The 23,488-nt window shown below is 37.0% G+C and overlaps 1 protein-coding gene across 10 annotated transcripts in view; it reads right to left on the reverse strand.

Moving 5' to 3' along the window:
• The window catches only part of Adgrb3 (adhesion G protein-coupled receptor B3), a 727,877-nt gene that overhangs the window by 333,413 nt on the left and 370,976 nt on the right, over positions 1–23,488 (reverse strand). For all 10 annotated transcript variants that reach the window (NM_001106898.1, XM_063266875.1, XM_063266874.1 and 7 more), the window contains 3 exon segments: positions 7,546–7,648; positions 18,728–18,803; positions 19,689–19,838. In NM_001106898.1, the coding sequence (NP_001100368.1) occupies positions 7,546–7,648; positions 18,728–18,803; positions 19,689–19,838 (329 nt within the window).

The raw sequence follows: 23,488 nt of genomic DNA on the forward strand, positions 1-23,488 counted from the left end.
CTATGGACACTGAGATTTTTGGTATGCATGAGAAGTTATTTATCTTACACTGTCCTATCTCTTCTTCATTGTCTATATTTAAAAGAAGACCTTCTATAAAAGCTGGTAGAGAATATATTTAATGTGTAAGAACCTAGGCTCGATCTTTAGTATAAAATATCAACAAGACAATGAAGCATGCACACATCCACAACACACATATCCACAAGAAACACACACATAACATATATATGTATATATATGCATATATATATATCACAAGCACATGCACGGGCACGCACGCACATGCACGCACACGCACGACATGCGCACACACACGCACACGCACACACACACCAGTCTAGATTTGGTAAGTTTAGTCTCACTAGGAGGTATAATGAATCTGAGGCAGCTACCTGTTGCTGGACAAGTCAGAGAACTGAAAAGGAGAACATACTACCATTACTTTCTTAACGTACTATAATTCCTAACTTCGTCCATTAGATCTCAAGCCCAATCAGTATATTTCCAACACCTAAGCCTCATGAAACACGTCTGAAGAGGAGGAGCAGAGATTGTTAAGAGCCAGAGGAGTAGGAAGTCTGTGAGTTCTAGACATGACAGGGAAGCGACCACAGTGATAGAAAGGTCAGTGCAACTCTTTCAAAGAGAAGTGCACTCTTTCAAAATCAAGACCAGTCGTCTTTAGTTACCTCATTCTTCTTGGTAAGAGGGTAGCTATTTAATGGGTGAGAGCATATATGTGACATAGCTTTTGCCGTATGCTTACACTGCACATATTAAGTGGATGAGAGAGTTTAGATAGAATAACAGCTTTCTTTTCTAAGTTCAGAGATCTATCATTAACCTGACTGTTCATTATTGCCTCATGAATATGGTTTGTCACCTGGGAAGCAGTAAAATGCAGAACTGTAGTCATAACTTTTTATGTGTATCCTTAAAATAATTCATTGTCTCCATACATACATCTTAGAGTTTCTTACCCACAGGTGATTACATTGCTCAGAGTAATAACTGAGTATACTTTATTATGTCTTTCAGCAAACAAAGGGTCTTCTAGGGTTGAAACAGTTCACGTGTTTCCTACAAGTTAAAATAGCATGTAACTTAAATAAATAAACACCTAGGTAGGTTCCATATAGCATTAGGTTTATTTCTGTTTATTTTCAAGAATATATGTCCTAATAAGAACTACATGAGATTGTAGCAGAGATAAGAATGGGTAGAGGTGACTTTCACAGGTACAGTCTATCCACTGCCCTCAGAGAAGTTGTGCTAAGTTGCTTTGGAGATGTAGCCTAAATACAGATTTCAGGCTTACTCTTCATCTACTGTCTTATGCATGCCACCTCTTGCTGTCTAGGTGGCGTTATCTCCTGACATCCTTCAGTTGTCTTTATTATCCCACCACCATCTTACGTTGACCATTCTCTCTGTCAATAATTGCTTACATCGAATGTTTGCAGGGCTAACGTAGCAGTCAAGGCAAGATACACTCTACTAAGCAGGTGATTTGCATAGAAAAATGTAGTGTGCTTAAGTCCAGTTGATTCTTTTTTTTTTTTTTTTTTTGGAAGCTGGGGACCGAACCCAGGGCCTTGCGCTTCCTAGGTAAGCGCTCTACCACTGAGCTAAATCCCCAGCCCCAAGTCCAGTTGATTCTTAATGATAATCTCAATGTGTACTATTGACCACCTTCATCTTATAACTGTTTGGAGGGACAATTCCACTGCAGGCTCTTTTAGCTTTGTCCTGTTGCAGTTACAGATTACCACAAATGGAGCATCTCAGGACAACACAGATTTAGAATGTCACAGTTTCTGCAGGTCAAAAGTCGGGAGCATTCAGTTGTCTTTTTGTTTGTTTGTTTTAGCTTTATTTCTATTAGTATGAGGAACACCATAAATGAAAGCATCTTGGGGAAGCGAGACTTCATTTCACCTCACAGGTTATAGTCCCTCATGAAAAGAAGACAGAACAAGAACTGAGGGCAGGAATTTAGATACAAGAAATGAAGCACAGATTATAGAACACTACCTGACTTGACTTTCTTTTCATGGCTTGCTCACCCTGCTTTCTTATACAACCCAGGATCATCTGTGTAGGGGTGGAGTACTTGCACTGAGCTAGGGACACCACGCCAACATCAATCATGAATCAAGAAAATGCCCTGAAACTTGTCTGGAGGTAATCGGATGGAGGCATTTACTTAATTGAGGTCCCTTTTCCCAAATAATTCTAACTTGTGTCAAGTTGACAAAACCCGATAATAAATTCTTCTGCTTAAGAATTTCCATGGTTTTCAGAGCCTGCCCCACATGTGGCCCATACATATATAGCCACCCAATTAGACAAGATGGATGAAGCAAAGAAGTGCAGGCCGACAGGAACCGGATATAGATCTCTCCTGAGAGACACAGCCAGAATACAGCAAATACATAGGCGAATGCCAGCAGCAAACCACTGAACTGAGAATGGGACCCCCGTTGAAGGAATCAGAGAAAGGACTGGAAGAGCTTGAAGGGGCTTGAGACCCCATATGAACAACAATGTCAACCAACCAGAGCTTCCAGGGACTAAGGCACTACCCAAAGACTATACATGGACTGACCCTGGACTCTGACCCCATAGGTAGCAATGACTAGCCTAGTAAGAGCACCAGTGGAAGGGGAAGCCCTGGGTCCTGCTAAGACTGAACCCCCAGTGAACTAGACTGTTGGGGGGAGGGCGGCAATGGGGGGAGGGTGGGGAGGGGAACACCCATAAGGAAGGGGAGGGGGGAGGGGGATGTTGGCCCGGAAACCGGGAAAGGGAATAACAATCGAAATGTAAATAAGAAATACTCAAGTTAATAAAGAAAAGAAGAGAAAAAAAAAGAATTTCCATGGTTGAAGTCAAAATACTGGCAGGCCTGAATTCCTTTCTAAACAATGTGGATGAGCCCACCCACAGTTCCTTTCAATTATAGAACTGATGTCCCACTTCCTGGTTAGCAACCAAGGATGGTTATTAGCTTCTGAGCCTACATCCATTGGACTGTAGCCTTCACCTTCAATGCTAGCAGTGACAAGTTCACACATTCTTAAATTGCTTTCTGGAACCATAGCTGGGGCAAGTTCTTTACATTCAATGGCTCATTTAACTAAACTCTGCCCATTTAGAAGATCTGTAACAATTCCCCAACCTTACCTTGAATCACATAACAGCATTCATGTTGGATATAGACATATCACACATGTACATATTTATCACATATCTTTGGATATACATACATGCAAATGTCCCATTTGACATACTATATAACAGAATCATAGACGTTAAGAGAGTAGAGGCTAGAGATTTTAAAAATGTCGTTTATTCTGCTTACCAAACAGAAGCTAAATCTGGCCTACTCACCATTTTTATAAATAAAATTTTAACCAGGATAGCAGCATATCTATTTATAAATTTTATTTATACATCTCTCTATAAATATCTATATATTTTCTGTGGCTGATTTCAAAATATGATAGCATAATTGAGTACACATGACAAAAATAATTAGGTTTCCATGTATGAAATATTTACTCTCTGCTTCTTCACTGAAAAAAATTGCTGATCTTTGCTTCAACAATAGAGCAGTTATTCTAAAATATTTTTGGAAAATATCAAATAGATGTTGGAGATAAAAATAACTTGAGAAATATAAAGAAGATCCTTGCTCATGTTGAACGACTGAGAATGTAACCAAAGAAGTAGACAGAGAACAACTCTCATCTCGCTTTTCGGTATTGGCAGGACATCTGTCTCCTTGTCTAGTTAGCATTTGAAGATGCTCAAACAAATAATCAGCAAGAGAGCTTGAAGCAGGAAAAATAATGGCTTCCAAGTAGGTAAAAGTTCAGATAGAACAACAATCAAAAATGTACAGCCTATGCAAACCATGGATTCACAGAGTGCCGTTTCTACGGCTTTGGGAAATGACTTTCAGTACATTATTGCTTTTGATAATCATGAAAGTATGGATGCATGCTGAAATTAAATTGTATTGTTTCCTCTGCTTGTTGATGGCAAAAAGTACTGAACACTTCCACTATTATTTCCTACTGCAATGCTTGCAAATGACATGGTTTCTGATCAATTTTCATTCATATGCATAGATCAAGTTTATCATTTGCTAGCTTGCTGGGTTGTCATATAAGAATATGACAAAGGAGGTAAAACACACAGGCCCAAAATCCCATGGTAACTTTCACATGCTGCTATTTCAGGAACTATAGGTAATTCCTATGATGCCTCTCAACGTTAAAAGAAGCAGAAGCACCCTACCCAACCCTTTTGTTGTTGTTTTTGTTTGTTTGTTTGTTTAGGGTCTCTTTTTTTTTGTACTTTTTTTGTGTGACAAGATTAGATTGCAAAGCAGTACAATTTAGGCCATGTTTCCATCTTGACAGAAAGAATTACCTAACTATATTTTGTATGAAAAAAAGTAAATTTCATGCTTACAAATTTGATATCCATGACAGAGCCACAATGCATTAACTTTCTAACCTTTAAAAATGAGGGTGCCATCTGCCTCGGAAAAGCATGACAGGTCTAGACTATCACCGAAGAATACTCAGAGTGAGTATCTGTGCATGTATTTGTGCATATACTTAGGCACAAGCTAATACTGTCCTCATTTAAACCTCAGTAATCGTTTTCAACATATTTATTAAATTTATGAATATCTCACAGAATCCAAAAATTTTACATGTAAAAGATTTTAGATGAAAACCGTCATATGTAATACAGATTCCAATTTCTGGGAAAGTAGCATTGATAATGTTTAAGTGCAAGTGATTGCTATGTCTAAACATTGAGCATCAGAAAATATAATGTTATAGCTCATGAGAGTGAAGCCTTAGCGCAGAGAAAGTGAACAGAAATGGCGGATTACTCATTAATGACTATGCTAGTTAGAGCTGCAATCGACTTTGCTAAATATCATTTGCAATGGCACCAGTCCATGGTCTACTTGCCAGTCCTTCGGGTTCCCAAGGGCCTCGTTACATTTAACATACGATAAATGCTATTTGAGAAAGAGCCTTTTAAAAGGACAAATTTCATTTACAAAATGTTAATGGGCCTTTCCCCTCGACTCACTATCACTTTTAATTCCGATCTTTCTGTTTTATTCACATGACATCTGAGGCACGGGCCATTTGCAAGTTCTTATTCCTTGCTAAGCTCAGAGAGGTGCAGAGGATACGTTCGCCCTAAGAAAACACCCAACTATAGACAGATTTGTCACTCCAGGTCTCTATATCCAAAGGAGTTGAACTACAAAGGGAATGAATGGAGGTGCAGATGTATGTACAAAATGATGACTCTCTGGTTTATTTTTGTCTCAGAGTTCATATTAAAATGCATTTTGTTACATTCTACCTGAGACCTCACCATTTCAGCTTAGGGTTTTTGTTATCTCCTCCACGGAAGCAATCTATTATCAGTGTATGAAATGCCAGTATATAGCTGGCAATAAATATCAAGATATTCAGTAAATCAGTCAAAGATTCTTTCCTCAGTGAAGAATAAAATGGCTTTCAAGATCAAATTTGGTTGATACTATAAATGTAAATGTAATAAGCGTTAAAAATTCAAAGCAGTAACCCCAGGGGGCTATAGCTACTGCGCAAACAACGTGAGGCACATTTAAAGGGAAGAAAGTTCAGAACTGTCCAGAGAGACACCCGTCCGTAGGTGCTAGTTGAAGCCATGTTAGAAAGAAGGATCTCATTGAAACTAGGTCAGCAGGACATGAAATCAGGCGCAAACCCATCCCCAGTTCTGTTGTATAAGCTTTACAGCATCCTATTCTTTCCTCGCCTCGTTTGTTCAATAAATTTGTTTACATTTCTTTCAACATGGATATTTTGCAAAGAAATAAATTGGGAGTGGAGCCTGATCAATTCAGTTAGTTAAAATATTAAAAAAAAAACACTGAATGAATTCTAAGTGACTTAGGATCGTTGGCATAACATACTTCTATGCTAACATTCATGCATCTAGTTGGTGCATACTAAACACTCTTTACAGTCTGTTTCTCATACATAGACCATTGTTTTTTATATATGGTTTATCATTTTTTTAAAAAATCAACCAACAAATATATGCTTCCAGGAAAGCTTGTTGCAGACAATAAACATCTTCATTTTTAAATAGCTCCAATAAAGTTATGAAACTACGCTGTGGTTTGAATCTGAAATGTCTATCACAAACTCATTTATCAATTCATAGATGAGCTGATGGGAGATCATGGAACCTCCTAGAGGTGAGACTTTGTAGGAAGAAGTGGGTCAGTGTGCCTCTGAACATTATAAATTCCATCCAGTTTCTATCTCAGCTTCCTTCCTACCATAAAGAAAGAATGGCTTTGACAATAACACCATTCTCACAATATTCTGCCCAAGCATATGGGGCCACATAACTGACCCAAGCCCTCTAAAACCAGGAGGGGAAAAGTAAATCATTCCTCACTGAATTACGTGAAGCGTTCGTTCATAGGGATGAGAAAAATAAATAATAAAGTCGGTTTCATTGGAATTGGCTTTGCAGTTATTCTTTTTCAGTTTATTAGAATAAGCTTCTCTAAGAACTTTTATGTAAGAGGCACGGTGCATAGTCTACATCTGTACTACTTATGTGGCAGTCCCAGAACCAGGCTGCAAATATCTCTCACTGCTTTACACTACTCCATGTAACTACACAGACATGTTCACAAGAGTCAATAACAACAATTAAAAAAAAAACAGATAAATCTCAGGGAACCTCGAACACAGGAATAAATAAGTTTCTTATCGAAAAGCAATTGCCCCCTTCCCCATTTGCAGTAGAGAAAGACAACGAGAAAGTCGATATACTGAGAATAAATCACCAGCTGGCTCACATGTTGTCAAAAGCAGGAAAGGTCTAATAGTTTAAATATTAGTTATAATGTTGGAAAGTCATTGCGGAAAGATTTGCAATTTCATTAAACAGTCTCGAAGCCTGTGGCACCTTATGATAATGTAGTTCACAAGAAAGATGATTATCTCCTCCTCTAAAACTAAGGCTAATTTCTGGGAAAACCAGAAAAAATTACACAATTGCAGAAACATGTGAGTTTTGTAGCCCAAGGGATGTGGATGAAAATTCTCTTATTCACTGACTATGAGAACTTCGGAAGTGGTTTTCAGATTTGACTGCAAATGAATTTCAAATCCAAATCAGTTTTCCTATTGCATAGTAAGATAAATTCTTATTTGCATTTTGTTTCTGAGGATATGCCAGTATTTAGTAAACACGAATGCACAGATAAGCGATCAATTTACTAATTACTCTCTTGGATAAATTGGACAGTTTTATCACGAGTGAAAGCATAGAATTATACGGCTGTCTGCATCTATACGTGTTCACAACACACAAAGTCATCTGCGATTATAAAAAGGTGAAAAATGTATTGTAGTTCCATTGATTAAAATGATGACAATAAACTTCATTCAAGGGGAAATCTGTAAGACGTGACGGTAACGGAGTGAGACTTACATTCGCCAAGTGAGCTAGCTCGATCTCCAAAAATGCGTCCGTTCTTTTAGGTTCCGGCCTGATTGTGACCACAATGATTTTAGAATTGACGACAGTGTAATTTCTGAAACAGAATAATAATGATCAAAATGAGAAAAAATGATCACTGATAAAAGATTGATTCCTGCTGCTCCGTACCTGTTGAGATGACGTTAAGTGATACATCCCTACTAAAAGTATGGACACAGGCACAATATTCACTGAAAGATACGATTTACTCTTCTGAAGAAGCCTTCTAGAGAGTAGGAGTTCTGGGAAGGACTAAAGGCATTTAATCATATTATATGCAGAAAAGAGGAAAGCAACAACAATACCGGCAACGTTCCAAGTTCTTAGTCCAATTTACTCACAGGAAGGAATAGACCATGAATTGAAATGTCAGGCAATCTTTGAATGAACATAATCCATTTATCTAAAGGAAGACCTCACAGCATTATTCTCCAGAAGACCAAATATCCTTCTTACCAAGTGCTGTCTTGCCCTTTTTTTAACTTCCCCCAAGTGCAAGATTTAAAACTCGCATGTGATGTAAGAAGAAAGCATGTGGAACTTAAAGACAATGTTCATGATCTATGAAATGTGTCTCTCCTGGAAGATTTTGCTAGGAGACACTCATTCACAAAAACTTCCTGTCATTATATACATAATTAGAAAATTATCAAGAAACATAAACCTATATAACTAAATAAATGAAGATGTATAAACTTTAAATTATTTAGGTGGTAAAGGTTATTCACTCTTTATAGATTTAAAAAACATGACTGCTTTTTTTAGCATTTGGAAGAAATAAGTGTGTTTATGCCTCATTGATGATTTGAAATAAATAATTTGATCTCATGTTAGGCAGATCCTACTTTAGAGAATTTATATTTATGTACATATCAAGAATGAGTTCATATTTTTTTAAAAACTCGTGCTTGGATTCTAAGGTATTATTTAAAACCCACCAATCCTAGCAATACAATACACTTCAATGTAATGCTCTTAGGTAAATACTACTAATCATCAAATCCAATAACTTCTCCCCGATCCTAAACAGTGTCTCTGCTCTCCATTGCAGATGATCCCACCTTTGCCATGGTAAGCATTGATGTGCTACTATTGTAAATATCACTTTCCTAGCACATTGTACACAGAGTTTTATGCTTGATTTCTCAGTATATTTAAAAAATGTATAGTTGTGTAATTTCACAGGCCAGCTCTGCTCTAATTTATCTATTCACCAATTAAATAACTTAAATTTGAATCATTTCTGTTATGTTAGCCTTTATAGGTATTCATAGTTGACTCTTAGGAATGATTGTGACATATATTTTGCATGTACACATATTTTACTATCTTGGGTAAAAACATGGAACTGCTTGCTCATATGATAAAGGTATGCTATAACTTTATCTGTCACTCTAGTTTCTGTAGGCTACATTTTTTTGGAGTCCTAGAATTATGATAAGGTAAAACATTAGATTTTTTTTCCGTCTAATAGAAATGTAGGGACAAAGACAGAGCAGATATAGACAGAATGGCCAACCAATAAGAGGCCCAATTGGAGACCCATCCATGGCCAAGCACCAATTCCTGATACTATTAATGATATTCTATTATGTTTGCAAACAGAAGTCTAGCATAATTGTCTTCTGAGAGGCCACTCCCAGCACCCGAGTGAAGCAGACACAGATACCCACAGTCAAACACTGGACAGAGCTCAAGGACTCTTATGGAAGTGTTGGAGGAAGGACTGGGGGACCTGAAAGGGATAGGAACTCCATAGGAGGACCAACAAAGTCAACTGACTTGGACCCATGGGGGATCTCAGAAACTGAGTCACCAGCCAAAGAGCATACACACGGGCTGGACCAAGGTCCCTGGCATCCATCCATCCATCTATCTATCTATCTATCTATCTATCTATCTATCTATCTATCTATCTATCTATCTATCTCTATCTCTCTATATATGCATATCCTATGTGCAGCTCAGTCTTCATGTGGGTCCCCACCAACTGGACTGTGGGCTATCCCTAAAACTGTTGTCTGTGGAATCCCTACCCCTCACTAGACTGCCATGTCAGGCCTCAGTGGGAGAGGATGCTCATTTATCTTGCAGAGACTCAATGGGACAAAGTAAGGGGATGGTAGGGGAAGCTACGTTCTCAGAGGAGAAGGAGAAGTGGGAAGGGCAGAGGAACTGTAGGAGGGGGTACACAGGAGGGGAGAAGCGACTGGAATGTAAATGAATAAATAAATTGATTATTGGAAAAAAATCAGATTTTTCTCTATTTGTGGTAAGTTTTGTTTTTCCTGTGATGCTATATGATGTGGAATTTCACCATAAACGAATGCTAGACTGTTTCATAGCAGAGGGACCAGAAGTAAACCTTGTATGAAATACTACTTTAGCCTATTTCTCCTACATTTAGTACTGTCAAAGAGTGAATTTTTAAATATTCTGAAATGTTCAAGGAGGCATCCGGTGTGATAGAAAATAGTTTGAGGGGAAAACAAAAACAAAAAACCAAAAACATAGCATGAGCATATTTTATCTCCCCGCAGGGGAAAGTGAATACAAACACAGGGAGATGGTAAATTATCACTTGTTTCATTTAACACATCGGTTCAAGGCAAAGTGTACTAGAAGGGATTTAAAATTAACTGATAATGGTTAAGATGCTCCCAATGCCGTTTTTTTCCCCCTTTGTGGGTAAAAGTTACCATGGGCTGTGGTGAGAATTAATAGAAAAATCATTGTGGAAGAGGATCGGGTGAGTGAGTGATCACATTAGTGTGGATTCTGGAGGAAAATGTGGTTTTCTACCAGAAACTCACAATGCCTGATTCCCGCAGAGAAGTTGCTCGTGCCTGAGCACGCAGATGCAAGTTCATTCTCAGGTTAGCCTGAATGTGTATTAGTTCTTATTTGGCCCCTTGGAGATCAAATACTGATGGGTTCACCAAGTTCCTCTACTCCTGTTCCGCTAAGAATCACCCTTCACATTATTAGGAAAACACAAAGCTCGATCATCAGATTTCTGCTGGGTAGTTTTGCCAACGGGGATGTATCCACATCTTTTCTGTTCTATGTAAATAACTGAACTAGTGACAGACAGGTACTCCATGTGGGCGTTTGAGATTTTGGTAAGACGTTTGTGATTTCTTCTGGATTTGAAAATGGGGATTGTGATCGGGGCAAAGAAAGCAAAGATGGCATCCCCAACTCCCCAAGCTCAGAGCATTAGCTGAGTCGGGCTCCTCAGTCACTCATGCGATGGGCTGTTGTGAAGGAGTTCCAGAGAAGGGTATCTGGGTTCCAGCTTTGATGCAGTCTGGATATTATAGTATATTTGGAATTTATTTGAAAAGAATGTGTGTGTGCAAGCTGTGTTTATGGGTATTCCTGTCATTTATATGGCTATTCCCTTGCTCTATACACCACACAGGATCATGTGTTGACATTTATGATAGCACCCAGCAGGCCTACATGCTTCCTTCCATAGGATTCTAAACTCAAGGAGGGTAAGGCTGATTCCTGCCATTTACGTCTTCATTTCATCTTGCATGTGTCCATGATCAAAACATGTTTGACTCTCTTGTGGAACAGCCCACCCAAAAGAAAACAAACTTTTTATTAAGTTGATTTAAACGGGAATGCCACTATCATAGTAAAATGTCTAACAGAGGGAAAAAATATGCAGGCATACATGGTAAATGTCCATTTTTATTTTATTTTTTTACAAAATGTATATATTGCACAAAGTTCCCTTTAATTTATTCCATCAATTTATTATAATTTGCATAAGTGAATCGCTGGCCCCTGATGTGCCACGTCAGGCTTTGTGATCTCCTAATGCTTCCTGGCTGGCTGCACAGTGGTATACATTGCTAAGAAAGCACATCTTACAGCCAAGTGGATTTCATGACTAAAGTAAAAAAGTTCTTCTCTGTCCTTGAGTTTTGCACTGGAATTCACCAAAAGGTGAATCAACTTATTCTTAAAGGCAGCAAAAATGTGACTAAAACACAGTGCAGATGTATATAAATATCATTTTCAATATGATATACATACATTGAAAAGAAAAGAATGGAAAAACATTAAAAAACAGTAACCAAAAGAAAGTCTTAGCTATGGTAATGCCAGATCAGGTATGGTTGAAAACTATCTCAAGAGCAAGGAGAGCATCAAATAAAGACAAAAGACTTGACCCGCCAGTAAGACATGGCAATCATAAATGCATGTACTTCTTGGAGCAAAAGACACAAATACACAAGGCAAATATTGAAAGAATTATAGGACAAAGCAGAGAGTAATCAAAACTCTCACACTCCATTTAAGTAATGACCAGAAAAAGATGAAAGAAATACAAGAATATATGAGAAGCCTGTAGACCAACTGTTCGTAACAGACATAGAAAACCCAAGGCAGCTCCAGAGGATGACAGATTTTCTAATTGTTCATTGAGAATTCTCCATAGTAAACCACCCATGAGGGAATATTACTGCTCATAATAAAATGAAAAAAAAATTGAAATCATACCAAAGATAAACTGAAAAAACAAGACATTTCTCAACGATGTCAAAAGCTAATACATAATCAAACAACTAACAGGTGAAGGACAAATCACAAGGCATACTAGAAAATTATTTAAGGTGAATAAAAATAAAACACAGACCAAATTATGAGATGCAGTGAGAACAGTATTTAGAGGCAAATTTACAGTGATAAACATAAGAGAAGAAAAATCTCAAATAAAAAAAATTCACAACATTGTAACTCAAGGAACCAAAAATCAAAATAAATATTGGAATAGGATAGGGTATATATTAGTACATAATGTATTATATATTATACATATATATACACACATGTAAAAATATAACTGAAAAGATAAAATTCAACAAAATTAATAGATGTATTCTATAATATCAATACAACTTGCAAGCACTTAACTGTATATATTTTTTAAAAGAATGGTCTCTAAGTGGAAAAAGAATAGTCTAAGGAGGAATTATTCATCTGGCCATAGAATAAATGATGTACACAAATTTCTATGAAAAATTAATTCTATGCCAACAAATAATATATCCTGGACCAAGTGTGTGTGTGTGTGTGTGTGTGTGTGTGTGTGTGTGTGTGTGTGTGTGTGTACAGATATAATATATTATATCCAAATATAAATCTAGCAAGGATATTTGATTAGAAATAATAATTTGTAAGGCATATCAACTACAAAATCTCAAGACCATGTGGCTGTAATGTTTTTTAGAACATTAAAAAAAACAAAACAACAGAAAAAGCAAAAACCTAACACCAATGATTAAACTCTTTCATAAAGTTGAACTAGTTGACAGGAGAGTGGTACCTCAATGCTTCCATAAAGAAACCCGGGAGACCTGTGAGACCACAGGTGGAGATGGCTAATATTTATGAGGGAATAATTTGCCATGTATTCTTACCCCAAATATTTAATGTAGTGTTATAAAAAAAACAGTCAGAGGGGACGGTAAAATAGACAACACACACAAATGATAGCCCAGAATAACAATAAGAAGTACATTACGGGCTTACTGACAGTTACTGAAATTCCTGTAGTCAGTTTTCATTTTCAGAATTATTACTCATGTAGGTTCAAAGATGACAACCCTACGAATTGGTTTAAACAAGGCCCCCAGCTTAGACGAACCAAAACACAACAGGAGATTTGACATGGTCTGATATCCAAAGGACTTTATCAAGATACTATAAATGTGTTTGCTTTCAGGGAAAGGCTGGAAGAAGCTGAGGGGGAAGGTGACCCCATAGGAAGATCAGCAGTCTCAACTAACCTGGATGCCCCAGAGATCTCTCAGACACTGAGCCACCAACCAGACAGCATACACCAGCTGATATGAGTCCCCTACCCCCCATATACACACAGCAAAGGACTGCCTGCTCTAGTCTCAGTGGGAGAAGCACATAACCCTGGAGAGACTTGAGGACCCAGGTAGTAGGGAGACAGGGGTGGGATTGGGGGAGGAATGGGATGAGGAACAGTCAGAGAGCCTGGAGGGAGAGGGAGACTGACTGGACTGTAAAAAAAAAAAAGCAAAACAAAAACAAAAAGACAGTTCAGCAGTTAAGATCACTGGATGCTCTACCAGAAGACCAAGGTTCAATATAAGCACCCACGAAGTGACTCACAACCATCTGTAACTCCAGTCCCAGGGGATCCAAAGCTCTCTTCTGCCTTCCACAAGTACCGTGTGCACACATTGTACACAGCCATGCTTGTAGGCAAAACTCCCATGCACACACAGTAGAAAACAATGAGTGATTCTTGAAATAAAAACTTAGTTAAAATTAGACCATGTGGTCTTGAGAGGTGGCTTACTTAGTAGTTACAAATCAGAAATTCGAGATTGGAAGCTGCAGTCTTGGTGGAGTGGGTGAGAGACTTGATTTCAAGTTTGGTTTTCTAATATGAATACAGAATCTCAAAAATGATGGTGGTTGGGGATGTGAGCTCCCTTTTAAAAAGGCTTGGCGATATGAAGCCTGGATTTTTTAGGCATAATGGAATACTACGTTATTTTATAACAATAACCATGTCGATTTGGTATCAAGGATAATTTTAATATCAAATGTCTCTGTGATGGAACAAAGACAGATTAAGAATATCCTGAAATGAAACATTCCCTTGCACAACAAGAATGAAGTAGGATGGTTCTTAGTTTAGTACTTGAGGCTACGGAACATTCATTCCTGAAGAAGCTAACCATCCAAGATCTTTTCCGAATGCCTGTTGGCAGGGGTGAGGTGGGCTAGGGTTGGGTGGAGCTGGGGTAAAAGTTTTCTTCTTTGTTTTCTTTTTATTTCCACGAGTTGTGAAAACACTGTCACTCTTTATTCTTCTGTATTTTTAATCGCTGGCATTTTTAAATACTTCGTATAGCAATTTTAATGTTTGATTTTATTGATTTTATTACTTGTGCAATAGGAGGGGATGTGCTTGTCTTCATATGGGTTTGAAGCATGTGAACACAATGGCTTTAGAGACCACAACAAGGGAACAGAATCTCAGATTGTGACATTTGTGAGCCACCAGAGTTCAGTGCTGGGAATCAAGGACCCCAGACCTTGAAAGAATAATATGCTTTCTTCATGGCTAAGCCATTTTTCCAGCCCCTTTCCTAACACTTATGCTGCAATGGAGTTTAATAAAATAGTATCAATAAACTTTAATAAAATGGAATTTAATAAAATTACAGTTAGACTCTTTTTGCTCTTCTGCACCTTTATATCAACATTAAAGTGTATTAAACACAAGATTTCATTTCCCTATACCTTACTAGTCTTTGTATACTCAGAAGTAAGGTAGGTTCCTTACAAAACTTGGGCCCCGATCAATTAAATGATTGTTTACAACTGTCTGTAGAATCTAGAATCTGTGGGTTGGTGTTAGCTTGGATATATTGTTCTTTATTTCTTAGGTATAATTTTAAGATAGTTCTTTAGAGGTAAATACAGTTTTCAGTTTCTTGACATTGCCAAAACGGCCTCTAAAAAATAAAACCGCGTGACATGAACTCTCCATAGTGGTTTCTGAGATAGTCAGGCTGTAGACTTAGGAATTGCTGGATATGGACTATAGCATCTATGTACAGCTCTACCATTTTCCTCAAGTGACCCTGTGGTCTAGGCTAGTTGCCTTTAGTCTTCCAGGCTCTTTCCTGGTCAGAAAGAAGGCAAAAAAAATGAAATACCTCAGCCTTGGTTGTACCAGGCCAAATTGTCAACATCAGGGCTATCCAAGGTTGCCCATGGGTTGTCCTCTCCTTCTAGAGCACAAGAAGAAGACATGTGTTTTTTTTCCTCTTTGATTCAGAGCCCAGAATGGTTTAAGGATCTTAATATTCTTGTCCTTCATTCTTGAATGGTAGAGTTACAGTAGCCCACCATTACACCTTGTTGGACTGTCTACCTTTTAGCTGTCAGAAATTGTTTTAAAAAGGATGAAGGTAGACTGCAGAGAACAGCACCTCTGTAATTTAGACTCAAGTAGAACATACGCTCTTTGCTTGAAGGAACAATTAAAATTGTTTTAAACTTATCTTTTAATTTTGTAAAAAAGGAATTCACTGTGTGTATGTGCTTGTGTGCGTATGTATGTGAATGTGTGTGTGTATGTGTGTTTGTGTGTATGGTGTGCGTGTGTAGGGTGTGCATACATGCAAGAACATTCCTGTAGAAGTCAGGCATCAGTCTTCCGAAACCATTGTGGTGGCTGGTGTTGGGGTTCAAACTCAGGTTATCAGGATGGCTGATTGGTTGACCTAGCTCACCTGGTATGAAATTTCTCAATTTTAAAGGGGAAAGGTAGTTGAGTATCAAAACAAAAATTGAAGATTGAAGAAGAGTGGAATACATATTGGGGCAAAAAAAATGTAAACCACCTAAGTAGTAATAACTACTTAGCAGTAGTTTCAACTTTATGCAGATCTAAAAAGTAACACACAACTTTAACCGATGGTCTTAGGTGAAGAAAACTTCCTTAATGAGGCACTATACCTCCTCATCCTTCATTGTTCCTGGATCTGTTTGAAAATAATTATACCAAAATGCAAATTTCTGAGACCTTATCAGATCATCTAGCATTTCTAGAAGAATTTTTCGAAAGTGGGAAAGCAGCCCTAAGCCCTGCTTAGGGGATGCGGGATTCATTTCAGATATTAAATAACCCAAACAAACAAACAAACAGACAAACAAAAAACAAAACAGGAGCTTTTTTTTTTCCTTCAAAGAGTACTTCAGCAGGCCTCTTGTCCTGAGCTTCCTATTAGCTTTATTTCTGGATAATGATAGATGCATAAGTGTCTCCTATAGTCACTTACTGAATAATTAAACATAATGCATACCATTTAAACAATTTGATTTGACCTAATTATACATATATGAGGAATGGGAGACGCTTCAATACTGTGTCTCTATGTATAATGTTTCAACAGAATAATTGGCACATTGATCATTTTAAAAATCAAGACTTTGTGGAGAGAACATACCAATTCTTTTTTCCAGTTATTTCTAAATCTGTCATGATTGCCTATAGTCAACCAAGTGTGCAGTAATACGCAGTAACTGGTTCTCTATCTGCCTGTGACTCTATACTTGTCACATACTTCTAATTCTTACCTAAAGGTTAGTAATGTCTTTGGTCTCCGGAAATCATTGTTACTAAAGCACAGTGTTTGAAGTTGAGACCTTTAAGATCAATTCCCTCAGTTTACCTATGAGAATATAGTAACTTTCCCCAGGGTCTATCTGAATTCATTTATATCACAAGTGGATTATGAGGGAGCCCACCTTCCAGATGCTTCTCTGTTTGGTTCCTTTAAAAACGTATCCTGGGCCCATTATTCTCTACTTATCCATCTTTGCCACACATTAAAGAATAGAAAGATTTTTCTTTTATTCTATCTCCTTTCTCTTCTTTTCTTTTTTCTCCCTCCCTCTCTTCCTTTCTTCTTGTTTGCAAAAATGTCATCTTATTAAACAAAGTTCCAGTTTTCTAGACTTCATGAATTTCTCAAACTTGGAACAATGAATCTCCCACAGGAAATGTGAGAATATTTAATTATTTTATAAAGACCAGGGTCATCCATCCAACTCTGCTGGCCTTTCTAGAAAAACAAAACAAAACAAAACAATCATGTAAAGCACTGCATGGTTTTAGGTTGAATATTTACTTTATACTCCAGGTTAGACCTCAGCAGCAAAGAAAACATACATGCTCCGTGAAGAGGTTCTATTTAAATTTGCACTGAAGGCAGTTGAAGGAAATTACTGAGTAACTAGAGAACTTCTGGAAACTTTTAAGATGTTCAAGGAAAATTATAACAAGTCACCTGGTTATTGTCTAGACAAGAATTCTTCAATGATAAATGTGACAAAATGAACACTCTTTGGAAATAAGACTCTCCTTTAACCTGGGCACCTTTTAACCTTGAGAAACCTCTCTTCTGTCCTTTACAGGCACGAATCTATTTTATCTGTAGCGATATATATGAGTCCAGTGGAAAGGCTTAGAATAAACATACTAAATATTTTCCCAGGAGAACACAACCCAACCATAACCTATCCAGATTGAGCAAGTCTCAATTCCATCCAGGGAAGGGTCTCCGCGGTTGGGAGTCACCGCACATCAACAGTGACTTACCACTCACATTAATAATGAGCATGGAGAATATCTGCAAAGCATCATGGCAGTGTCTTCTATCTTGTTAGGAGGCCCTTTTTCTGCCGGGTTAAACTCTGCTTGTTTTTATTTATTAGACCATTTGTTATGCCTCTGATAAAACTGTACACATCATTCAAATGCTCTCCTCCCTAATAACATAAGGCTTTATTTATGGGCCTGTGCTTGGGAGAGCTCAGAGCAAGCATGGCTGTGTTAACCAAAATAAACCTGGGTCTCAGTCCTCCAGAACGAGGGGCTGTCAGGAAGTAAGTCATTCTGAGTAATAAGATCACTATGCAAATAGATGCAAATGATGTTCCCCACGCACTTTAATAAAGCGGGTGAGACAATAGAACACTGGGATGGATGTCGGTGGAATTATTAACTGAGGTCTTATTTCTCTTAAATATCTGAGAGGAAAGAAATAGATGGATTTCTCCCCCAAAATAATCTCTAATTGAAGAGTGTTTTTTTCCGAACGTAGCTGTAATTGAAATTTTATTCTGAAGCAAACTGAGATCTTATGCAAATGAAGTACTAAACCACATTTTCCCAGCTGCCATGACATTCTAATTTCCTTATAAGGCCAGTGAAAAGTATTGTTAAATACAAGGAAATGGGGAAGACAGGTAAACTTTACAATGACCCATTCTAAAGTGAGGGTGGGCGTTTTGTTTTGTTTTTTACTTTTAATCTTCAGGCAAGTCATGATTAGCAACAAAAGAATAGTAGAGCTTTAATCGGACACCAAAATTGTCTTTGGTAGTTACTTTGAAATACATAATATGCTAATAACCTATTCATTAAATTGCTCTATTCTGTTTTACTTAAAAGGCCCTTTATGTTGCCAAAGCTAGCCTGACTGTTTCGTAGAATGAACTATAATCACATTTAAAAGAATTTACAGAGATTACAACAACTTCTGTCTTTTTAGCTTACCTCAAAGTAGGCAAAATTAGGTCTAAGTTTTTGTATAGGACTGCTCCAAGAACAAAAACAGATGATTCATCTAGTTCTAGAAAGAATAAAGTGAAAAGCTATTAGTAAGACCACACAAAAATACAACCATACAAAACTTTAATCCATTAATCTCCAGGTTAGTTTAGTACTTGATCCCCACATAATGCCAGGTAGCAGAAATTCAGTCGTTCTTAACCATACCTAGGGTAAGTTAGCCATACCGCTCTGCCATGGTGGTTTTAGACAAGCGTGTTTGTGATAATGTTACACAAGGGACAATCTTTCCCCTGACCTGAGCCTGAGATTAGAAACCTCCTTAGGTCCATATAAAGGATTTAAATTCCCAGTGATGTGGGGGAAAGGACCATGTATCTTCAGTAGCATTTTGTTAAGCATCACCAAACCGAGAATTAAGACCACAAACCCTCTTTTGAAGCTACTATTAGAAGGTACTTAACATTAGTAGAATTTAGCTTATTTCCAAATTAAAATCTGGAAACAAAAGTTGATGTTAAGGTGAGATAAACTAGCTAAACAACACAAACAACATAAACAAGATGAACAACAACAAAAAAAGGTGAGACATAAACACCAACAGTGACTTTGAATTGAAACTATGATCACATGTCGACATCTAAAGTTAAAGTGTAGGGCCATGCACTTTATTTAGGGATGGATATTAACGTAGAACTATGAGCATTCCAAATCCAGGTCAATAGTTTATGGTTGTATTTCCCCCACTTTAATAAATCCTTTTCTTAAGTCAGCCTTTTCATTTGAAGACCAAGGACAGGTTGTCTACATTTACAGAATTAGGTTACAAACACGATTGTAAGGTATTTCAATATTATGTGATATAGGAAGAATCCTACTTCATGCTTTACTAGGTGGCCTTGTCAGAAATGTTTGGTTCACAGCCCCTCACATTTCTCATTATTACCTTTTGATGACACGGGTGTGAAAATGCTTTTTGGAATCACAACGCGATCTTCTGAATTCCTTGCCCAATCTACCATTCCTTTCCGGCCTTTCATCGGGAAGTTGATGTCGGTTAGAACAGATGCAGCGGGAAGCTTCTGAATGCTAGCCACTATTTGAAAAAGGAAAAGTCCTGTCAGAGAATCTTGCCTTTAAATGTCCCTGAAATAAAAATCCATCACATAAGTGCTGCATATAGTCAAAGTTCAATTTGAAGGTAAATTTACATTTAGTAGAGCATTAAAACATACATATTTATTAGATAGCATTGTTCCTTAAACTGGGGATTCTTTCATTTACTACTAGATCTCTTTAGCTTTGATTAGGATTAGGTGATGTGACTATCCTGAGGGCACCAACAGAAACAGACACTGCTTGGTCGTGAGCCCTGTCCACTGCAACTGTTAGAAGCCCATGTTGCACTTTCTGGTGTGCTGAAATATTTAAATATTTATTTTGTCTTTGGGATATGTTTTCTTTGTATAATTATCAGCATTACTCTGTAATGATTTTTTTAGATGGATCCCGGAAAGATATGGACAATAAAGGAAGCCTATTTTTGAGAGAGAATGGCCAGAATCCAAGGAACATATATCGCAGTACCAATAATGATACCATAACCACAAAGACAACTTTATACACAGAAATATTAGATACATCAGTAGCAATGTAGCCTTAAGACTTTTACCCAAAATTGCAAGAAATGCAATAAACAAACAAACAAATGAATGGCACATATATATTTATGTGTATACATATATATATATTCATATTGGAAAGTATGCTTTCACTACTAGAAATACATGTTTACAAATAATTTTAATTTATTTACTTTTATTTTATGTGTTTGAGTGTTGTGCCTGCCTGGTATGTCTGTGTACCCCGTGTGTGCCGTGCCTGTAGAGTCCCAGAGAGGGTACTGGACCCCCGAGGATTGGAGTTGTAGATACTTGTCCCAACCTTCCATATGGCTGTTGATAATTGACCAATGCCCTGTTTCCAGGGCAACAGCAGGCAGTAGAGACCTCTGAGCTATCTCCAGCCCCCGAGGCATGCACCTTTCAGTCCATACTGAACGGAACATAAATGATTTATCTCTGGAGGTCTATGAAATAATAGTATGTAATATACCTGTACCTGTATTTATAATAATGTATATAATAACGGTTAAGATGATAAATAATTAAGCACAAAGGACATATATATTAGAATTAAGAAATATCGTTTGTACAAGTTTTCCTAGGCTGTGCACGTTCTGCAGTAATGCCTCAAGTGGACAGATAGGGGGAAATGGTAAAAAGCCCTCACAATAGAAAGGTTTCACTAACGTGAAAAACCATTAGGCTTTTCGTAAGTGGATTTTCCTCTAAAGGAACTTGTAATTTAAAACAAGAGAGGACGAAATTAAGATTTTTAACAATATTAGTTGTATAAATATATTACTGCACCCCTGGCTTGGTTTCAAATTAAATTGGTTATGTATTATGGCAGTTCACCAGTGAAATTATGCTTTATGAAAGCTCTTTGTGGCTATTATACACATCCATTATCAGCGCAGGATGGAATTTCATTTGGCCCGCAATTTGACATATTAAAGCTTAAAAAGGATCCGCTAACTAAATGTTGAAGGAAAAAAAAAAGGTACTGGATATAAGACATAAATTGGTTACGGATGTTAAATGCCATTTTTTAAAGAACTACTGTAATAATTTTGGTTTCTTTAGATTTTTTTAAAGCCAGTGTGCTCTTTCTTTCCATAAATAATCCCATTCAAATGTGCTCAAGGACACAAAATTGGCTGTGTCTAGAAAAACAGTCAACACACCGGTAACCATCCATCCTTAATTCCTGAGTTACAATGTGCAAAATTACATTTAATGTCTTTGACCCAAACTTCAATTGGCTTGAAATTTAGAGACCACATATTTCACTAGTCTGTTGTGAAAGCTGAGTAGAAGAGAAGAATGTCTTTCTCATATTATTTTCTACTACTAAAAAACTAAACATGAAGTAAATATCTGGGCCCTGAGGTCTAATTATGTGTTTATTTTTATAAACATTGACCAGAAACCAAAAATAAACACAAAATAAATTTTAATGGAGGATATTTGTATCTACCAGAGGTCATATTACTCTGGGTAAATGTTAGCTTAATGGCATATTCATGAATATGTAATTTCATTTTGTGATACTGGCATTAACTTTGCACCACAAAACTCAGTCTTTCATTAGAGATACATTATTGGTTAAACTGTGAATATATAGAACAAATCGTTAGTGCTTAAACTATGATTAGACAGAATAGATTGTACTTGTTATTACAGTATAGACCAAAAGAATATAAAAGGAAGTCAAATCACTAATTGGTACCCAAGTCAAGTTCCATATTCTTCAGTATGAGCATACAGAAGACAAATTACTTATTCTTAGGAGTCATTACTTATACTTGGAATTCCAATTTACACACATTTGTATGCGTGCGTGCATGTGTGTGTGTGTGTGTGTGTTTGTGTTTATTCAAGTTGCTCATTTTTGTTTAAATGGCACCCCATCTTTTAATATATGTATACAACCAAACTGAACTAATCATTATGTGCAATAAATCACAATGCTTAATTAGTTCTCAAAGCAATGTTTTTCTTAAAATACAATGAGATTTTCAATAAAACCATTATACAAGATGACATTTCAATAGAGTGATGGGGTTTAATTTTTAGCTTCTGAATTATCAATGTGTTTGATATTAATGTGTTCTGAATACCAAAGTGCTTTAAATACAAATTTACCCCCAATCTACTGAGGTATGTGTTTAAGGCTGACATTTTGGTTTCTCATGAACACTGAATGGTTATTGAGAAATATACTATGGCATAGCAAAAATAATTCAGAAGTATATTTTTTTTCTTTTTTGAAGTTCTTATGTATGACATCTGGATCAATCCACTTCCCAACCCCTTCCCTTTTTCATTGAGTTAACTGTTCAAATCTGTTATATAAATTGGGAACTACTTACTCTTTAAGACAATGGGAATAGCTACTAAGTAGGTAAGGTCCAAAAAATGAATTCCTTAAACTACAACTTAGTAGATATGTGGGTTTTACTGATAAAGGCAAAATCAAAGCAATACATGTGTAGTTATACTGCATCTCTGTAATAACTGGTTAATTAAAGGCAGTCATAGAAGCACATAGAAGGTAGAAAAGTTCTTCTTTAAAAATATCCTCTTACGGGGTTGGGGATTTAGCTCAGCGGAAGAGCGCTTGCCTAGCGAGCGCAAGGCCCTGGGTTCAGTCCCCAGCTCCAAAAAAAAAAAAAAAAAAAAAAAAAAAAAAAAAAAGAAAGAAAAAAGAAAAAAAAATCCTCTTACAGATTACGGTTCTTAGATGAAAGTTGATAGGATATTGTGTCTCTGGATAAATAGGAACATCTTCAAAGATCTAAGAATTGCCCTGAATTGAATGTACTATGTTTGCGCTGTAAACCTAGATTTGATTTCTTATGCAGTAAAACAAGTGACTCATCATGGTAAACTTTGGAGTGAAGCCACCAGACTGGGTTTATCATCATGCCTGTTATTTGCCAAGCTCTAAAATGATCAGTGTAAATACTTTTTCTCCATATATAACTATTTTATAGCATTGAATTTATTGTTTCTAGATTTTATATATATGCTTACAACATATTTTAACCATATCTATCTCCATACCCTTCTTCCAAATCTTCCCAGCACCCATCAACACATCCCGCATCCCTCACCAAAA

The sequence above is a fragment of the Rattus norvegicus genome, chromosome 9 (assembly GCF_036323735.1).
Source record: "Rattus norvegicus strain BN/NHsdMcwi chromosome 9, GRCr8, whole genome shotgun sequence".
Lineage (NCBI taxonomy): Eukaryota > Metazoa > Chordata > Mammalia > Rodentia > Muridae > Rattus > Rattus norvegicus.